Genomic DNA, 20,217 nt, shown 5'->3' with positions numbered 1-20,217 from the left:
TCGGTCTCACCGAGTTTGTGTAATCGGTCTCACCGAGATTAAGTTATGCCCTAACCCTAACCATATCGGTCCTACCGAGTTGCATGTCAGTCCCACCGAAAATCCTAGCGGTCACTAGGTTTACTAAATCGGTCTGACCGAGTTTGTTGATTCGGTCCCACCGAGATTGGTAAATTGTGTGTAACGGTTAGATTTTGTGTGGAGGCTATGTATACCCCTCCACCTCCTCTTCATTCGTTGAGAGAGCCATCAGAACAAACCTACACTTCCAACTTACCAGTTCTGAGAGAGAACCACCTACTCATGTGTTGAGGCCAAGATATTCCATTCCTACCATATGAATCTTGATCTCTAGCCTTCCCCAAGTTGCTTTCCACTCAAATCTTCTTTCCACCAGATCCAAATCCTATGAGAGAGAGTTGAGTTTTGGGGAGACTATCATTTGAAGCACAAGAGCAAGGAGTTCATCATCAACGCACCATTTGTTACTTCTTGGGGAGTGGTGTCTCCTAGATTGGCTAGGTGTCACTTGGGAGCCTCCGACAAGATTGTGGAGTTGAACCAAGGAGTTTGTAAGGGCAAGGAGATCGCCTACTTCGTGAAGATCTACCGCTAGTGAGGCAAGTCCTTCGTGGGCGACGGCCATGGTGGGATAGAAAAGGTTGCTTCTTCGTGGACCCTTCGTGGGTGGAGCCCTCCGTGGACTCGTGCAACCGTTACCCTTCGTGGGTTGAAGTCTCCATCAACGTGGATGTACGATAGCACCACCTATCGGAACCACGACAAAAACATCGGTGTCTCCAATTGCGTTTGAATCCTCCAAACCCTTCCCTTTACTTTCTTGCAAGTTGCATGCTTTAATTTCCGCTGCCTATATACTCTTTGCATGCTTGCTTGAATTGTGTGATGATTGCTTGACTTGTCCAAAGATAGCTAAAATCTGCCAAAGCCTAAAATTGGGAAAAGGTTAAGTTTTTAATTGGTTAAGTAGTCTAATCATCCCCCCTCTAGACATACTTCAAGGTCCTACACCATGCTTCATTTTCATCAAACAAAATACTCCCATCATGCACAACCCCGGTTTCAACCAAGTAATTGGTTCATACTTTTTAACGAGCTTCAGCCTTTTCAACCTTCACACAATACATGAGCGCAAGCCATGGATATAGCACTATGGGTGGAATAGAGTATGATGGTGGAGGTTTACGTGGAGAAGAGAAAAAGGGAGAAAGTCTCACATCGACGCACCAAATCAACGGGCTATGGAGATACCCATCAATTGATGTCACTGCGAGGAGTGGGGATAGCCATGCAACGGATGCACTAGAGCTATAAGTGTATGAAAGCTCAAACTGGAAACTAAGTGGGTGTGCATCCAACTTGCTTGCTCATGAAGACCTCGGGCGTTTGAGGAAGCCCATCATCGGAATATACAAGCCAAGTTCTATAATGAAAATTCCCACTAGTATATGAAAGTGATAACTTGAGAGACTCTCTATATGAAGAACATGGTGCTATTTCGAAGCACAAGTGTGGCAAAAGGATAGTAACATTGCCCCTTCTCTCTTTTTCTCTCATTTTTTATTTTCTCTTTTTTTTTATTTTTTTGGTGGGCTTCTTAGGCCTGTTTTTTTATTTGGGCTTCTTTGGCCTCTTTTGTTTTTCATAAAGTCCGGAGTCTCATCCCGACTTATGGGGGAATCATAGTCTCCATCATCCTTTCCTCACTGGGGCAATGCTCTAATAATGATGATCATCACACTTTTATTTACTTACAACTCAATATTACAACTCGATATCTAGAAGAAAGATATGACTCTATATGAATGCCTCCGGTGGTGTACCGGGATGTGCAATGATCTAGAGTAGCAATGACATCAACAAAACGGACAAGCCATGAAAACATTATGCTAGATATCTTACGATCATGCAAAACAATATGACAATGAATGTTCAAGTCATGTATATGATGATGATGTAAGTTGCATGGCAATATATCTCGGAATGGCTATGGAAATGCCATGATAGGTAGGTATGGTGGCTGTTTTGAGGAAGATATAAGGAGGCTTATGTGTGATAGAGCGTATCATATCACGGGGTTTGGATGCACCGGCGAAGTTTACACCTACTCTCGAGGTGAGATAGGGCAATGCACGGTACCGTAGAGGCTAGCAAATTGCGGAAAGGTAAGAGTGTGTATAATCCATGGACTCACATTAGTCATAAAGAACACATATACTTATTGCAAAAGTCTACTTGCCCTCGAAGCAAAGTACTACTACGCATGCTCCTAGGGGAAGGGTTGGTAGGAGTTAACCATCGCGCGATCCCGACCTCCACACATAAGGAAGACAATTAAAAGAGCACCCATGCAACAAATTTGTCACACAACTTTTACCATACGTGCATGCTACGGGAATCACAAACCTTAACACAAATATCCTTACTAAACAAAACCATCTACTAGAACCTCCCACATATTATCATCTCGATATCACAAAACTATTGCAAGGAATCAAACATATCATATTCAGTGATCTACAAGTTTATGTAGGATTTTGTAACTAACCATGTGAATGACCAATTCCTGTCATCTCTCTAAATAGATATAAGTGAAGCAAGAGAGTTTAATTCTTTCTACAAAAGATATGCCCATGCTCTAACAAATATAAGTGAAGCAAAAGAGCATTCGACAAATGGCGGTTTTCTATGTGAAGAGAAACACACAATCCAAACTTCAAATGATATAAGTGAAGCACATGAAGCATTCTATAAAGCCATACTCAAAAGATTTAAGTGAGGTGCAATGAGCATTCTAGAAATCAACAAAGGACTATATCATACCAGCATGGTGCATAAAAGAAAAGTGAAAACTAAATGCAAAAGACGCTCCAAGATTTGCACATATCACATGAACGAAGTGAATCCGAAAACATACCGATACTTGTTGAAGAAAGAGGGGATGCCTTCCGAGGCATCCCCAAGCTTAGACGCTTGAGTCTCCTTTGATATTTACTTGGGGTGCCTTGGGCATCCCCAAGCTTGAGCTCTTTCCTCTCTTCCTTTTCCTCATATCGAGACCTCCTCGATCAAACACTTCATCCGCATAAAACTTCAACAGAAAACTCGGTAAGATCCGTTAGTATAATAAAGCAAATCACTACTCTAAGTACTGTTGCAAACCAATTCAAATTTTGTTTTTGCATTGTGTCCACTGTAATATAGCTTTTCCATGGCTTAATCCACTGATAGGCATTGATAGTTTCATCAAAACAAGCAAACTATGCATCAAAAACAGAATCTGTCAAAAACAGAACAGTCTGTAGCAATCTGAACACTCACCATACTTATTTTACCCCAACAATTATACCAAAATTAGGAAAAAGAAAAAATTTGTACAGAAAGAGAGTGCAAAAAGAATCAGAACCATTTGACGTTCCAGGAGAAAAATGTAAAATCGCTCACTGCAGCCAAAGTTTCTGTCCTGCACCGCACAAACCAACAAGCATTGTAAACATCCTAAAGGCAAACCTTGGCACATTATTTTTATAATACAATGGAATTTTACAAGGAGATAATTATTTTTGATTAAAAGTTTCTGTATTAAGATTCACAAAGTTTCCGTGAGCATGAACAAAGTTCAAGGAGTTCTCCCACTTCAACAATGCTTGTCTCTCTCACTTTCACTTTCCTTTTTGAAAAAGTTTTGGGTTCCCCCTTTTTTAGACTATATGAAAGAACACAATAGAAATAAATGACTCTCTAAAACTTTCGGTTGTCTCATTGGCAGCGCTTTCTTTAAAGCCATTAAGCTAGGCATATAGTGCTCAAGTAATGGATCCACCCGGATCCCAAGGTATATCAAAGCCAATTTTAATTAACAACAATTTGTAATTTAGTAGTGAGCACAAAGTAACATATATCAAGCAACAAAGAAATCTAACTCTCTTCCTATGCATCGGCATGTCATAAAAGAACAATTCATGCACACCAAGTAAAGGCCAATGCATAGTATAAGCAGTTTCTTTCAATTTTATCATATTGGAAACATAGAGAGGTGGAGATATAGTTCCTCTATCATAATAATTGCAAGTAGGAGCAGCAAGCACATGCATATTATATCTATCAAAATCATCATGTGTAGTAGTAAAACGCAACCCATCAATATAATCCTTAATAAGCACAAACTTCTCCGATATAGTGCAATTTGGAGAATTAAAAAAGATAATAGGACTATCATGCGTGGGTGCAATAGCAACAATTTCATGTTTAACATAAGGAACTATAGCAAGTTCATCTCCATAAGCATAATTCATACTGGCATCTTGGCCACAAGCATAGCAAGCATCATCAAAAAGGTATATTTCAAGAGAATCAATGGGATCATAACAATCATTATAGCAATCATCCTTCGGTAAGCACGAAGGGGAATTAAACAATGTATGAGTTGAAGAGTTTCTCTCATTGGAAGGTGGGCACGGGTAGCTAATCCGCTCTTCCTCCTTTTGTTCTTCACTCTCCTCATCATCTTTTTCATCCAATGAGCTCACAGTTTCATCAATTTCTTCTTCCACAGAGTCCTGCAAAATATTAGTCTCTTCTTGGATAGCGGAGACTTTCTCAATAAATGCATCAATTTCAGAATTGAATTCATAATTCTCATAGCAATATTAAGTGTAGCAAAATTTTCAGGTCTACAAACTGAATCATCAAAATCTTCAAACGTTTTAAACATAGATTCAATCTCATAAGCACCCATAAAAGCAACAAATTCTTCTATTTGTTACACATCATAGTAATCATAAATACTATTAGCATAAGAAGCCAAGGTTTTATTATCATTAAATTTGCAAGAAAAGGGAAGGTGTGGAGCCTTCTTCCTAGAGCAACAAGTATAATCATATCTCAAGCATAGTTGCCTAGCATACCAATATAACATATAAATTTGATCCCATAATAGTTTCCCTTTTTGTGTCAACCGATAATCCCTAAAGTATTCACGTTGATCCAACGTGTCTCCCATAACATAATTGAATGGGGTTTCTCAGGATTATCAAAGTAGTACATAATATCTTTCACATAATGAGCATCGAGGGGTTTTAGGAGGTTCCCCATCTCCATGAGTAGAAAGTACACCTAATTTTTTTGGTATTTTGTGTTCCATATCCATAGCTAAAGATAGAGAACAACTTAGAACATCAAATAAGAATTACTTAGTGATAAAGCAAACAAGCACACATGAGAATATTCACCCCACGCTATGACTCCCCGGCAACGGCGCCAGAAAAAGGTCTTAGTAACCCACAAGTGTAGGGGATAATTGTAGCCTCTTTCGATAAGTAAGAGTGTCGAACCCAACGAGGAGCTAAAGGTAGAACAAATATTCTCTCAAGTCCTATCTGCCACCGATACAACTCTACGCACGCTTAGTGTTCGCTTTACCTAGAACAAGTATGAAACTAGAAGTACATTGTAGGTGTTGTTGGATAGGTTTGCAAGATAATAAAGAGCATGTAAATATAAAGTAGGGGATGTTTAGATAAAGAAGCAATAAAGTAAATATAGCGAGTGTGGAAAAGTGGTGGTAGGAGTTGTGAAATTGTCCCTAAGCAATTGACTATCTTACTAGACCAATAGCAAGTTTTATGTGGGAGAGGCATAAGCTAACATACTTTCTCTACTTGGATCATATGCACTTATGATTGGAACTCTAGCAAGCATCCGCAACTACTAAAGATCATTAAGGTAAAACCCAACCATTGCATTAAAGTATCAAGTCCCCTTTATCCCATACGCCACAACCCCCTTACTCGGGTTTATGCTTCTGTCGCTCAAGCAACCCACTATAAGCGAATCATGAACGTATTGCAACACCCTACAACGGGAATCCCTCACGCTTGCGCGACACGGAGGGCACAATATGATAGAAACATAAGCACAAGCAAATTAAACCAACCATAGCAATTCATCAATCACCGGTAGGACAAAGAAAATCTACTCAGACATCATAGGATGGCAACACACCATTGGATAATAATATGAAGCATAAAGCACCATGTTCAAGTAGAGGGTACAACGGGCTGCGGAAGAGTGGACCGCTGAATATAGATGGGGGAAGGTGATGGAGATGTTGGTGAAGATGGCAGAGGTGTTGCTGAAGATCGCGATGATGATGATGGCCCCCGGCAGCGCTCAGGCGCCACCAAAAGCAAGGCGAAGAGAGCCCCCTTCTTATTCCTAGATGGGAGAAGGGTTTCCCCTCTGGTCCTTGGCTCCCCTGGCGTAGGAGAGGCGAGAGCCCCTTCGATATTGGCTATATCTCTCTGTCTCTTTTTGTTTCTGCGTTCTCAGATTCTGCCCTGGCACCGTTTCTTTTATATCCGGAGATCCGTAACTCCGGTTGGATTGAAACCTTCGCCCAAATATTTTTCCAAAAAATAGCTTTCTTGCGGCCAAAGAAGAGCAGCAACCGCCTTATGAGGGGCCCACGAGGGCTAGGGGCACGCCCACTTAAAGTGGTGGCGTGGGCCACCCTCGTGGCCACCTCGGGCACCGTCTCGCGTTGATTCTTCCTCCCAAAAATCACAAATATTCCAAGATAATTCTCCGTCCGTTTTTATCCCGCTTGGACTCCGTTTGATATTGGGTTTCTGCGAAACATAAAACATGCAACAAACAGGAACTGACACTGGGCACTGGATCAATATGTTAGTCCCAAACATAGTATAAAATGTTGCCAAAAGTATATAAAAGTTTAATAATATTGGCATGGAACAATCAAAAATTATAGATACGAGGAGACGTATCAGGCAGCAGCAACAACTTTTTCATCAAGCAACAACTTTCTCTTTGCCGTGGGTAACAGAACCCGATGGTTTATCTGTTGCCATGGTAGCAAGCATTGGTGATGATCTCAATGGAGGTGAAACTTTTGCTGGAGAGGGTGTTTGATACGGCTTGTTTAGAAGAGCCCGTTGATCATCCATAAGAATCTCTTCGGAAACATTATCGTCAGAAGAATCATCAGATGAGGCAGATCATGCCTTCTTTGATTTTTTTTGGCAACTGATTTCTTTCTCGAAGCTCGACAAGAAACAAAGTTCCTCTTCTTATTTTCTTTTTGGGCGGAAACCCGTTCCTTCTTCTCTTGCATGACGCGCTGGGTTAACTCGGAATTTCTTTGTTCTACCTAATTTTTTCTTCGAGGCCTTAGCTTCACGGTTGGCCTTGGCCTTTGCTCTCTTTTCCACTTCCTCGGGAAAATCAGCAGTTGTCTTCAATGAATTAGCATGAGCATTAGCAGGAGGAGCTGGCCTAACTTTTTCATCATCTTGACCTAGGCAGCCCTCTGCAAAACAGTCATTCCAGGGTGGAGTGAATGCGAACAATATCTGATATTTCCTTCAGACTTTTTCATAGTTGAACCACTTCTTCGCCCAATGACAGCGAATCTTCTGCAACTTGTTATCTTTCGGTGGCAGTTTCAACTCCAGGTGGAGTTTTGTAAGTTTCGGGATTAGACATCTCAGCCGCGGTGTTCCTCTCTCTACCGCGACCACTCTTCTTCGGATTCCCATCAGAGAACAGGGTCTTGGAATCAGTGATTTGCTCATCCCCGGGCTGACTGTGAGCCGAAGTGATATCATCTTCTTCTTTATCAAGTTATGACTCAAATTTCTTCTTCGGCACCTTTGACGGCTTAATTGCTTTTCTTTCAGCCGACTTTGCTCTTTCAGCCACACGCGGCAGTTGAGGAATTTCTTCCTCGGACCCAAACTGCTCTTCCGAACTATGAGCCATGACCACTCCTGAAAAAAAACAATGTGAGGGAAAATAGGAAGGGTTCACAAACATGCACATACGCATTTTTGACTGAAAATGACAAGTTTTTCAAAAACAGTGAAGGAATCCATGGTATGCATATTTAAATGATATGATCGATACAATTGCATAGCACCATAGGGCACAGTGAAAACTTATCTAATCTTTCAGAAGGATACTGTCACGCCCAATATGCGATACTATCCTAAAGAGACTCGAAGGTCCCACCAAGGATAGAACCACATATTGAAACGCTTTTGCAAGGTGGATATCATTACATCAACAATACATAATAGATGGGGATACATACAAAAAGCATACAATGCCACACGAATACAACATCATCTTACATAAGAGCACCATCCGACTACGGATGAAACACACACAGAAACTCAAACGACATCCACCCTGCTAGCCCAGGCTGCCGACCTGGAACCTATCCCCTGATCGAATAAGAAGCAGAAGAAGAACTCCAAAACAAGCAAACATCGCTCTCGCGTCAAGATCATCGCATAACCTGTACCTGCAACTATTGTTGTAGTAATCTGTGAGCCACGAGGACTCAGCAATCCCATTACCATGGGTATCGAGACTAGCAAAGCTTAAAGGGTAAGGAAGGGGTAAAGTGGTGAGGTTGCAGCAGCGACTAAGCATATATGGTGGCTAACATACGCAAATAAGAGCGAGAAGAGAGCAAATGGAACGGTCATGAAGCTAGCAATGATCAAGAAGTGATCCTAAACTCCTACTTACGTCAAACATAACCCAAAACCATGTTCACTTCCCGAACTCCGCCGAAAAGAGACCATGGCGGCTACACACGCGGTTGATGCATTTCAATTCGGATCTGGTGTCAAGTTATCTACAACCGGACATTAACAAATTCCCATCTGCCGCATACCCGCGGGCACGGCTTTTGAAAGTTTATACCCTGTAGGGGTGTCCCAACTTAGCCCATGATAAGCTCTCACGATCAACGAAGGATATTCCTTCTCCCAGGAAGACCCGATCAGACTCGGAATCCCGGTTTACAAGACATTTCGACAATGGTAAAATAAGACCAGCAAAGCTGCTTGATGTGCCGACAATCCCGATAGGAGCTGCACATATCTCATTCTCAGGGCAACACCGGATAGGTCAGCCTACAAGTAAAACCAGCCCTCGAGTTGCCCCAAGGTGGCCCCGCAGTCTGCCCAGTTCGGACCAGCACTTAGAGAAGCACTGGCCCGGGGGGCTAAAATAAAGATGACCCTCGAGAGAGAGACTCCCAAGGGAAAAGTAGGTGGTGGTGAGGCAAATGGTAAAACCAAGGTTAAGCCTTGCTGGAGGAGTTTTATTCAAAGCGAACTGTCAAGGGGGTCCCATAAATCACCCAACCGCGTTAGGGACGCAAAATCCGGGAACATAATACCGATATGACGGAAACAAGAGTGGAACAAAACACCAGGCATAAGGCCGAGTCTTCCACCCTTTACCAAGTATATAGATGCATTAATTAAATAAGAGATATTATGATATCCCAACATAATCCTGTCCACCATTGATCAATCTTCAACTTCACCTGCAACTAACAATGCTATAAGAGGGGCTGAGCAAAAGCAGTAACATAGCCAAGCAACGGTTTGCTAGGAAGGGTGACAAAGGTTAGAGGTTCATGGCAATTTGGGAAGCTTGAAGAACAAGTGATAGGTAGCGCAGCATAGCGATAGAACGAAGCAACTAGCATAGCAATGATAGTAGTGAGATCCAGGGTAACGGTCATCTTGCCTGAAATCCCGCAAGGAAGAACAACGAGTCCATGAAGAAGATGAAGCCACGAAGATGAACCAAGCATAGACGAACGAATCCTCATGATCACAACGAAACAGGAACTAACGAGAAGGAGCACAACCGGAAAGAAGCAAACAACAAGGTAAACACACAACACATGAACAAGGCATGATGCTCAACCAAGTATGATGCATGACAAGGCTACATGAAGTTACTCATGGCAAGAGATGATGCAAACAAGAGCAACACATCAATGCAAGTTTAAATGAGGCCGGAAACAACATATAACAATTCCGGTAAGCCCTCATATGCAAATTTAGAAATTGGTCCAGATCTGAATAAACCTTATGTTCAAGTTGTTAAACAGCAAGTTAAGATGCACCAATATGATCTACACGATATTCTAGTCAAGTTACATATAAAGTTCATTTAATTCGGAGCTACGGCCTAGAAGATATGAGAAAAACAAGTCAAACATGGCATTGAAGCAAAATGCATACAAACATCAAGCAAACACTCTCAAAACATGGATGCAACATGATAATATGAAGCTACATGCAAAATCAAGCAAGTTTCATATAGAGCACACTCAAAACGGAGCAACGGTTCAACACATACACGCTTACAAGTTTGAAGGACAAGTTGTCCAAAACAGCAACTAGGCATCTTGCAAGCATCAAAACAACATGCTACAGCAACCCAACATGAGAACAAAAGGCATGGACATCATTTACAGGTAAAGCATAACAAAATATGAACACTGAGCTATCTCCATAAATCACTAGAACATGCTCAAAAAGACATGGCAAGATTGCAAATAATAACAGTTTCAGACTTTGCAGAAATAACATCATGTTGCAATGTTTAGAGCTATCAAACAACATTCTACAGGAACATATCATAGAGACTTAAGGCATGGCATGCAACAACTAAATGCATAGAAAAAAGGTCCTTTACTGACCATGAGCCAAAAAGGATCAGAAGATATGATGGCACCCATGTAAACATGGCAAATGATATGACAGGTAGAGATAGAGACGGGAGGTAAAAGGACTGCTGCTCCAGGGGAGTCGTCTCGACAAACAAAACGGGTGCCGGGGAAGACGCAGAGATCGGCTCCTAGTCATCGAGGAGAAATTGATGTTCTTTTTTCTGGCGGAGATGGTGGTCGATTGATTTATTTTCTTTCGGGGTACAGAAGGGTCCGTGGCTTTTCGGCTGAAAACCGAGAGATGATTGGTCGTTCGGTATATGCTCGTTGTCGCTGGTAATGGAGAGCACCAAGGTGACGACGTGGTATGCGTTATGCATGTGTAGAATTGCTGATCTGAGTGGACCGGTGATGTGGAGGTTGCATGTTGAGAGACCATTGATGTGGCATCATGCTGATGTGGACAGTGCGCATGTAGGGGGAATTGCTATAGTGGGGAGCAACTTCTTAAGAATGATAGATGATAGATTACCCACGACCTAGACCTCGCTCAGGGTATGACAGCGAAGTGCCCAGAGGCACTACGTGTCACCCTATTTTTCGGGTCATGGTGATGTGACAAGGAAAGGACTGAAGGCCCATAGCGAGACCCGACCAAAGGTCGGGCTAAGGAAGAGCCTTGTGGGCCGGCTTGTGAAGAAGGCCAAGGCCACGTGTAGAATTTCCTAACTTCGAAGCAAGATGGATAGGAATTAGAGTAGGATACGGGTACACAGTACGACTCGAAATATTTTGTAAACCTAGGCACTCAACCTATTATATAAAGGGAAGCCAATCTCTCAAAAGCTAGGTCAGTGAATCCTTGTAATCGAGATCATCGTCAATATCAATCAAACAGGAAGTAGGTCTTTGCCTTCACTGTGAGGGGCCTTACTTGGGTAACTTTTTACCTAGTTGTGATGGCCTCCAGACTTAGTCCTTTTACAAGGATATCTGACGTGACAAAACCATGACAACCGTCTTTGTTGCAATAGTGAGGACGACACCGTCTTTGTTGCAATAGTGAGGACGAAGCTGAGTTTTAATAGCGCTAGATCTAACGATTGTCGAGGTAGTGGATCTCTTAAAAAGATCCACATGCCGACGGGTAGCACAGCCCAAGAAACCTTATCTTTTTTAAGATCTTATTATTGCGTCTCTTTTTTAAGTACTATATCTTTTCAAAAGCTAATTCTTTGAATTTCTCGATAAAACAAGCACAAAATCAATGTCCGCCATCTCATCTACACCGGGATTAAACGTCCACCACTGAAGCACGAACTGGAACCAACAATTTTTAAGTTCTCAACGATGTAGGTATTTTTTTAGGGGGTATATAAATCAAGCTTTATAGTCATCAAAAAACCACAAATTATGAGATACAATTTGGTGTCGTGGGACTGGCCCAACCAAACGTGACGCCCGCAAGCGCTACATATATCAAAATTATTTCTCTAGGGCCCAAGTCTTTTTTTCAGAATGTTAGGCCACATGGGCATTGTCGCCCATGTGACGGTTGAACCGGCCAACCGAATGCTATTAGGCTGGTCATAGTGGGAGTAACATAGGTAGTAACATAAATACCACATAAGCAAAAATGATGATGTGGCAAGTAGTTAATGAGGAGAGAGGCAAATAAAGTAACATAATATGTTACCATCACATAGCGGTTTCCAATGCATAATGAGTCTACAAAGTAATAAATGAAAGCAACTATGTTACCACACCTATGACACTACCCACGATTAGTAACATATGTATGTTACTAGTTACGAAACTGCTGTGCGGACGACGCATAGCCTGCACGACAAGGAAACGATGGCTAATCCATCCGTTGGCCCCACTTTAGTCATATGCATGGACGGCTTGATTTAGTTGTCGAGCACAAATCGTCTCCAAAACATCGTCTGCATAGCAGTGCTCTACTAGTTAAGTTACTCCCCAGTATGACCAGCCTTATTTCTCTAGGGCTCAGATCCTTTTTCAGAATGTCAGGCCACATTGTCGCCCATGTGGCGGTTGGACCCGTCAACCAAATGCTTTTTTTTACTAACACAGTACAGCAAGCGCTACATATATCAATTCATAAGTGACCATATATGTGACCACTTAATATGTGAGCCACTTCAAGACAATTCGCTGACAGTATTTTAGGAATCAGTTAGCAAAGTGAATTCAGCGACAAGTTTAGTGACCACGAGTGAATTTTTCTCTAAAACATAATGGCTGATGGAGTAATATATTTAGGGGGTGTTGTTCGGAGTCCCTCCGCTCCCAGACTCGGCTCCGCGGAGCCGGCAGAGTTGTAGGCTAAAATACTGGAGCTGCAAATTAGGTGCTCCACAACTCTTCTAATTCCACGGATCTGGTGGATATCCGAACAGGGCCTTAATACATAAGATCCAAGATAATAAGTAGGGCTTCAAAAAGTGCATAATGTGGTACATGATAAGTGCTGGAAATCTCCCCCAAACAGAGACCACGAAAGCCGCAACGGCCATACCACAAACAGAGACCACGAAAGCCACAAAGACCATGAATGAAAGCGCAAGGGCCATACGACAGAACACTACAGTTTACAGCAGAATATGTCACTTGGCCAAGGCAACCGTCCAGGAACAGCATCATGACTGCAAATAAAACAGCAGCATTGGACAAAGATTAGGCAACATCCAATCCTTTGAATATGGAACAAAAATTAAAGCACGCACGATGAAAGAATTAAATCATTTGATATTAATTGGCTCCAAACAGCTACTCTTAGGGAACCCAACATTAGCCCCAATCAAACGTTATTACCTTTGGTCCCGATTAAACTTCATTTAGATTAGTGTACAGACAAACTAATGGATGGAAGCAGGTGGAGTTAATCCTCTGGCCCTCCCCTCATTAAGCTGATATTAGGTTTGATGGTTCAGCTCGCTAGGTCTTAGGGGCAATTAAAACCACAAACTGTTTGACCCCAACCGGACCACTCAACCAGTCCTCTACTAAATAGCCGCACTTGCCTAAGCCCTAAGCCTCCTCCAGCAGATCATGGCATGGCGGGCAGTTGCGATCAGTGTACTGAGCTTATAGGCCCAGCGTATAATTGTTTAACTGTCCAATGCATTTCGTTCTCTGGTTGACCGCATCAAGTGTTGTGCAGATATACGAATCTATTACAATGAACACTCTTCGTCGCAAAAGTTTACAGGTAGGGATGAAAGCGGAGTGAAAACTTTCCGTTTCTCCAGGAGAGAAAAAACAAAAATGAAAATGGAAGGATAAATTTTTATCCGTAAACAAAAACAAAAATGGAACGGCATTTTCTGCTGGAAGAAGCATGGAAACGGAAATCCGTGGATACGGAACTTTCCGTTTTAAATATGGGCATATGGCTGTTTTATAGACCAACAAACACACAATGAGCACAATGGCCCATGTGTGTCCCAATTTACTGTTGTGTTCTAGTCTACCAGTGAGTATGTCACCGGAGCACTATCGTGGTTTGAGCTGCACTAATATGTCAATGTTTTTGGTTGTTTGATGCCAAGTTTTTGTGTACGCAAAGTTCAATATTTTGTTGGTTTCCTTTCTTTTACGGCAATAAGAGTTGATTCCCTTGTAGTTTTGGATCGATTCCGTCTATTTCACATATTTGTGCTTTTCTTAAGGTTCAAGGGGCTTTTTGGTTCCGCTGTACACTTGCTTCCATCTGTGTCCGCGTTGTATTCAGTCCAGTTTTGTTTTCGGTACTTATTTCTTGTTGTATTTGTTTACGTGGTTCCTGTATTCGTTTCTGTTTCTGCAAAAAAAAAAATGAAAGCAAATGTGAAAGCACTAGTTCCCTCCGTTACCACTCCATTTTCATCACTAAAAGGGTTAGGCATCAAACACACAAAAACAGGTCTGTTGTGTCTTTCTGAGTTCTTCATTGAGTGCAACAATTTTAACTGCCAAAGAAACTGCTTTGCAAAGTGTTCAATAGCCCTTACTCGTCTGGTCGTGTTTGTACAAACTAGAGTAGTGCAAAGTATAGAGGAAGTGTGCAGCTAAATTAGCAGGCTAGCGACCGTTATGCCGGCTAACCAGGAATAATAGTGCACAGCTAAGTAGCAGGCCAGCAGCATACAGCTAGCACAAACTGACAGAAGAAGTCCCATGGAGCGTCTCCAGCAGGGATGCTAAACAACGTTCTGCAAGGCACGAAAAAATTACGCGCGTGCGCGTCCCATCGTCTCTCCTCCATGGTAGCGGTAGTGCCAGCAACCGCTTCCTCCATCCTCCCACCGCTCCATCTCAACCCTCGCTCGCCCTCCCCTTAAAATCACTGCCCTCCCGTTAACCTCACTGACGAGTACGCCGTCGAATCGGAGATTCCGTCACCCGTGTCCCTACTCACTGCAATGTCCCACTGCTGCAGGCGTGGGAGCTCCTCCACACCGTGTTGAACGAGACATCGTGGCCCGCAGCCACCCCTCACTGCAGATTCTCCCGCCCTCGAGAACTTGTGCACCCAGCGCAAGGGCCCTCCGGCCACACCGCTGTCTGTCATGCCGTCAAGCTCAGCCACACCAATCCTGGCTTTGACGAGCTGCTCCAAGATGCCGCAGCTACCGCATCGTCAGAAATGCTCACAACCGAGGGGCCCGAAAGGGAAATGTTTGCTTGTTCTGTTTTTGTGCTCCGATGCAATCTGTGTTGTGAACGCTAAAAGCCAGATTTATAGTAAGCTGCCCGTCCAAAAAATTGATACCTCCAAATTGCATCACAGAAGTGTGCCTTAAAATTGTGTTCATGGTTCACCGAGAGAGATGATTTTGCTGGCACTAGGTTGATAATTGCTATTGAAGTACTGTTCAGGAAATTGTGGGATGAAAGGAAGTGAAATTGCATGCTATTTGTCATGGTTTTTGAGTCGCGACTCATGCGAGTCGCTTTGGGGCAGCGACTCGGAAGAAGTCGAGCCTGCGTTGTGACTAGTCGCGACTCAGAGTCGCGAGTCGACACTAAGCTGAGTCGACCATATTTTTGCGACTCATAGACTAGTCGTCGACTAGTCGCGACTAGTCGAGCGACTCAAAATCCATGCTATTTGTTACTTCCTCCTATCCAAAATAATTGATTCAGTTTTGAACTGTGGTTAGTTCAAAACTGCGACACTTATTATGGATCGGAGGTAGTACTAGAATGTTTTCAGAAAAGAGAAGAATTGCATGCTAATTAGTTGATGCAGGTTTACACCTTTCCCTACATTATAGAATAACTGCTTATCATGGATGCTTGCTGCCAAAATTGTTGAACCTTTTATGTGGTATCAGTAGGATCATAGAATTGTCTGCCGATTGCCCATCAATAATGAATCCGCGAAACACTGTTGCAGTCTTTAATATCTTGCCAAATCCAATCTAACTCCTCCCAAAAAGAAGTCCAATCTAACAGTTTATGTACGCTATTGGCTGCTGATTTGCAAATAGCATATTCCCATTATACATTCCTTAATATTCCTAATATGTTTGTAAGTCTGCTGAAATAGGTAGTGGCAGCATCGATGGAAATGGCACCGGCGGCAACATGAGCCAGATTTGATCTACATGGATGCATGGGATGTGCTTTTGGATGCCATATGCTTTACTTATTTTGTTGGACTGTTTTATGATGTTTTCACACGAGCTAGTTCATATGTTTGCATGAAATGTTTGGGATGTTTGCATGATATTTACTACTGGGGTATGTCTTTTCTATGTTCAAAAGCATTAAATTTGAATTATTGTGTTGAAATTGTGAATCTGAATATGGTGGTTGAATTCTATGCATTAAAAATATATGTTTTTAATATATTTTGGTGTTGAGCCAAGAATAATCATGTAGTACATGTTGAACTATGGAGAAAATGAATAGGGGCTGCTCTGCTGGAGTCGGGAACATTTTGGGGGGCTTGGAAATTGAGGCCACCCCTAAAGATCAGTTTAGGGGCACTGTTTTAGGGTATCACCTCCAGCAGGGCTCCTAAAGAGATTACTGGGGCTGAGGCTAAAAAACTGTCTCCAGCAGAGACCCTATACAAGCCCCAGAAATAGGGAGGCACCAAAAAATCTCATCCCAGCCTCTTCTCACACGGTGGAAAAGGAACCCCCCCCCCCTCCCCGCCCCTTCTACACCTTTTCGTAGCGTGCATCATCTCCCCAATATCCCGCATGGCGGCATCTGCCGACGACCGCTTCTACCCCCCTCCTGCCACCGCTTTCCCAAGCACCCCTCCCTCCTGCCACTGTCGTTCCCGAGCTCCGCTGCCGTTTCCAAGCGAAGGCCATTCCAGAGTGTGAGCTGCGCCCTCGACATGCTCCTCCTACGCACACTCTAGAGCAGGTCACAGACTGCACGCGGTACGATCGCCTGGCCTCGAATTAATCCGCAACACCAAAGAGCAAGCACGGGACACCATCAATAAACAATGAATAATCCTAAAACTAAGAATGATATCATGGATTTTGTTTTTTAAGGCATGTATTTGCCCTGAAAATATTCGAATTCAAATAGCTTGTGCAAGAAACACACATAATTCCTAGTGCCTTACCTGAATAGCACCATTAATGCTGCAATATGGCAGTGGCAGCAGCTTCAGCTGTTGCAGGTGGTAGCCATAGCCTTTTGATCTGTTGCTCTTTTGGTACAGGTAAGTGCCTTCTAATGTAGGATTGCAACTGTAAACACCAGAAAACTGTGGATGCACGTGGTAGCTCTGCACATCCCCTTGCTGGGTTCATCGTAAACACAGTTAATATTATTGCATTAAATGTGCAGAAACGGAAACAAGATCGGTATAGATTCCAACAACATCATATTGCGTATAGCTAGCTTACCAATCCATCTGAAGTGTCACATTTCCAAGAAATGCGAATGTGATTCCTACCAATCAAAAATCCATTGTATTCACATATGGCATTCTCAGCGGAACACCTGAATGCAGCAAAACAATGAAGCTGACATCTAAAACATAGCAAGACAAAAAAAAAATCATGGAGAGCCAAGAAATTCTAGAACCTGTGAATGAATTTGATTAATGCACGTTGCTGGTGTACAAGCATCTGCACATGACCAAGTTCTCCAGATTGAGTAAAGATGCACTTCAGCTGGTCCTCGGTAATACAGGGATCTAGCCGATCTACAAGGATCTAGGACAACAATGAAAGAGAAAATCAGGTGGTGGCAGCGACTCTTTCTAAACAATCCTAGAGCAACAATCCTACAACAGGGATCTAGTCGATCTACAACATGTGTCACTTACTGTTCTGTCCTCTGCATCATATTCAGAATCATCTCCTTTGATCTGGATACCAGCTGCATCAAGAACATACAACATCCATTAACCCATGCCCAATATAGTCACAAACGATGATGTGATGATAAAATGGCAGCCTGAAGTGGGCACCATGGCCAAAATATTATGCATATAATACAAGAGCAAAACAGAGTAAGCATGCAAATCAGTTATTGCCTTTGAGCACAAAGTAATTGATGATGAAAATGGTAAGCCGTAAAATGAGATAACTGTATGATTGTTTCAAAGATGTGTGCATGTCCTTTGGCCCAAGAGCAGAAGAACTATTGAGGATAAATACGAAATAGACACAATACTACTTCAAGCCTAAGTTGTAATTACTAGTGGTTATCACCCACGCATGAAGAAATTATAGACCCAGATATGATACATAAATGATAATTAGCAGCAAGTAATCACTGCATTCAAGGCAGTGTCTACAGCAGCGGTTATATGAGCAACCCAATGCATTAGCATCAGGGAAACTGCGGCAGAGGCCGCTGGACAGCCTTATGCATCAAAATATCATAAGCCTGCCCAATTTGCATCCCTCGTTAACAACCAACTCAAAACAACATGGAACAAATTACTACAGGACAGCCTTGTTAAAAGAAGAGTCACCACATGAAGACTGTTCTAATATAAAAAATGCTAAAATCAAAGAACAAAATGAAAAGGACAGATTCCTACGAGCAATTGCTTAATAGAAGTAAGTACCTTCACAATTATCTGCAGTCATGTCCAGATGTTTGGACAATGAACAGGGACGGTACGTGATATTGAACAAGAAGAATCTTTTGGCAGAAAACATTACAACATCTTCCAAAGTCTTCCTTGTCATGTTGACTGTAAGGACCCAGGCATTATCATCGTCGATGTTCAACTTAGACGTGAGATAAATAACAGCATCATCACCATGAATACTCAGGGTAGGGGCAGATATTCTGAGTTTATTCAGTGGAGGCAAATGCCTTATGTTGTCAATGGCAATGTCATCAACACTGACGTCACAGTTACAGGTCCAAGCCTCCTGGGAAGTCTTCCTGACCCATGCAACAGCATTCCAGCTAAAGGTGTCATCCATGACATACATGTTGTCGTCGTCCAACTCCAAGTCTGAATCGAATTGCATATCTGTGATATCATCAGAGGAGCCACACGTCCTTTTACTTGTAAGCGTGCTGCTTTCCCATGTTTCCATAGCAACAAATTTGATAAGACCATTGATGTAGGTGACATCCCGGTATAACCAAGGACAATTTTTGATATCCCTGTTAATGGCCGCTTCCTTAGGTAATGGAATGAAACGCAACACAGGGTTGGGATTGTCATCGAGGACATTGCAGAGCAGAATACCACGACAGAGATCAACCCAGCCCAGTGAGCCTTCTTCCATAAGTGGGATAACCTTGTCCGTTTTGTGCTTGTCGATATTTGACCTAGCCACCAATTGTGGGTCCAATTGTGCAGACTTTGTGCTCCATCTCCAGTTCTTGGAGATGAAGAGGTGGAGATCATATCGGCCTGGAATTATCAACTGCGGACGAACAACAGCGATAACGAAACCTTCCCCGTCGACTGTGGGCAAGAGACCCATCTCCCGTGGATTGAACACACGCGGGGATGGGTTCGGGAGCCGCATGAGCGAGGGGGCCTGTTCAGCGATCTGGCTGTGTAGACGAAGTAGTCACGGAGAACTTTGCACCTGCCGAATTTAGAAGAGATCCAGTGGAGGCATAGGATGGCGACCTTCTTATCGGAACAGATAACACGGGGCTCCTCCGCCATATCAAAAAGCTCCTTGCAGTGAACAGAGAAGTGGGAAAGAGCCGGCGGGTCGGCAATCCAGAAGGTCACCTCGACGGCTTCGCCGTTGCTCGCCAAGGCTGTGGCAGTGGTGCCGTTCCTGCGGTCGGCGATGTACGCCTTCGTGTCGAGGAGGACCCAGTCCGGGCTGGGGGTGCTGGCGTGAGAATTGTGTAGGGGGGGAGGGTCGAAGGAGTAGGGGGAGATGTTGAAGAATTTTGGGGCAGCCATCGGAAACCTTGTGCCGGCGGCGAGATCTGGGGAACCCTAATTACAAGGGGACTCGTGGGGCTGGGACGACGGTAGGTGCTGGAGTAGATATATAGACGGGAGGGGGGACGCCCGGTTATTATTTATTTTCGCTAATAATGACCCTCGAAATTTTTATTTCGGTCGTTTGGCCTCTAAAAGCAACTCTAACCGAACCCTAAAAAATAAACAAGGATCCGACGGAGTAAACCTTAGTGAACTAAGTATTTGTTTTCCTCTAGAAAAAGTTTTTGTCGGATCTAACGGTCACATATAACGCAGTAAAAAAAATTCACTT

General features: G+C 43.0%; 1 protein-coding gene across 1 annotated transcript; it reads right to left on the bottom strand.

The window, feature by feature from the left end:
- Nucleotides 1–12,934: 12,934 nt before the first annotated feature.
- Nucleotides 12,935–19,970, bottom strand: LOC119275479. Its single transcript, XM_037556328.1, has 6 exons — nt 18,582–19,970; nt 17,832–17,884; nt 17,588–17,718; nt 17,407–17,503; nt 17,121–17,300; nt 12,935–13,191 (listed from the first exon to the last, which is right to left on the bottom strand). Exons 1-6 carry the CDS (start codon nt 19,504–19,506, stop codon nt 13,186–13,188), a joined length of 1,392 nt encoding a protein of 463 aa, XP_037412225.1. The 5' UTR covers nt 19,507–19,970; the 3' UTR covers nt 12,935–13,185.
- Between the last annotated feature and the right edge of the window lie 247 nt (nt 19,971–20,217).

This window comes from Triticum dicoccoides, chromosome 3B, assembly GCF_002162155.2.
Source record: "Triticum dicoccoides isolate Atlit2015 ecotype Zavitan chromosome 3B, WEW_v2.0, whole genome shotgun sequence".
Taxonomy (NCBI): domain Eukaryota; kingdom Viridiplantae; phylum Streptophyta; class Magnoliopsida; order Poales; family Poaceae; genus Triticum; species Triticum dicoccoides.
This window is presented reverse-complemented; position numbering and strand designations above follow the sequence as displayed.